At 44.1% G+C, this 1306-nt stretch overlaps 1 protein-coding gene across 1 annotated transcript; it reads left to right on the plus strand.

Annotated features, from left to right (window-relative positions):
* The first annotated feature begins 483 nt into the window (after positions 1-483).
* LOC147001796 (angiogenin-2) lies at positions 484-921 on the plus strand. Its single transcript, XM_085828958.1, has one exon. The coding sequence runs from the start codon at positions 484-486 to the stop codon at positions 919-921; it is 438 nt and encodes a 145-aa protein (XP_085685084.1).
* Positions 922-1306: the final 385 nt, after the last annotated feature.

A 1306-nucleotide genomic window follows, 5' to 3' on the forward strand; every position in this document is an offset into this window, starting at 1 on the left:
TCCCTTCTCTCCCCCCCCAAAAACCCAAGGTCTTGTACATTATCCAGCTAGGGTGGAAATTCAGGATTCAAGCAATCCTCCTGTCTCTATTTCCTAAGTAGCTGGACCTTACTGACACATACTGCACCTGCCCTTGGTATAGCTTAAAGGTCTTTGTGCCCTAGGATCTAGCACAGTTTCTGGGCCCAGTAGGAACTTGGGTAATCTTTTTTATAAAATTAAGTAATAGGTGAATTAAGAATATAAAATAGACTTTGTCATACTATGGATGATGGTGAACCTAAGGAATAGAGGAAGATGGCTGTGCCATGGAGTCTATTAGGAAGGGCAAGGCCTGGATGGAATTAGGTAGCTGAGAACACTGCTTTATCATGCTCTTTCAGAGAGGAAAGTCTCCACCCACTTAGTCTAAATTAGAATGTAGTTCTATGGCCTGACCACTCCTGCTTTTTTTGCCCTTGGCAGGAATCTCTGTTGGAAGAGATGGCAATGAGCCCAGGTCCTTTGTTCTTGATCTTCCTGCTGGGTCTGGTTGTGATCCCTCCAATTCTGGCTCAAGATGACTCCAGGTACACAAAATTCCTGACTCAGCACTATGATGCCAAGCCAAAAGGCCAGGACGACAAATACTGCGAAAGTATGATGAAGAGAAGAAGCCTAACCTCACCCTGCAAAGATGTCAACACCTTTATCCATGACACCAAGAACAACATCAAGGCCATCTGTGGAGAGAAAGGAAGCCCTTATGGACAAAACTTAAGAATAAGCAAGTCTCGCTTCCAGGTCACCACTTGCACACACAAAGGAGGGTCTCCCCGGCCTCCATGCGGGTACCGAGCCTCTAAAGGGTTCAGATATATTGTTATTGGCTGTGAGAATGGCTGGCCTGTCCACTTTGATGAGTCTTTTATCAGTCCATAGACAGCAGGCCCCTGGCACAGGCCTTGCTCTCTTTTCTTTTTATCTCCCCTCACAGCCAAAATCACTGGTTTAACGTTCACTGTCACGGGCCAGAAAATGAATTGTCTGAAATATACTTCTCCTGATTTATAATGCACAGAAATAAAGATATCTCAAAAACCATTAAGAGTCAATCTGGAAGATCACTAGTTCCCAGTAAATTTAGCTTTTCCTGTTTTCTCTCCTTGCTGTACCCCAGGGGAAAGGAGCTGGAACACAGAGAGATATTCTTTGTTACCTGCTAGTCAGTGGGAAGGTAGATTTCATCTTTTTATGGTGCTGTGGATGCTAAATTGATTTACAGACAGGACAGGGAATTCTCAAAAGAGCCAAGTTGTCTATTAAG

The sequence above is a fragment of the Mus caroli genome, unplaced genomic scaffold (assembly GCF_978045245.1).
Source record: "Mus caroli unplaced genomic scaffold, Mus_caroli_1 scaffold_12, whole genome shotgun sequence".
In the NCBI taxonomy this organism is placed as follows: Eukaryota; Metazoa; Chordata; class Mammalia; order Rodentia; family Muridae; genus Mus; species Mus caroli.

Bases quoted from the DNA above. Each gene is read 5' to 3' on its own strand.
- LOC147001796 (XM_085828958.1), top strand. From the start codon at position 484: ATGGCAATGAGCCCAGGTCCTTTGTTCTTGATCTTCCTGCTGGGTCTG.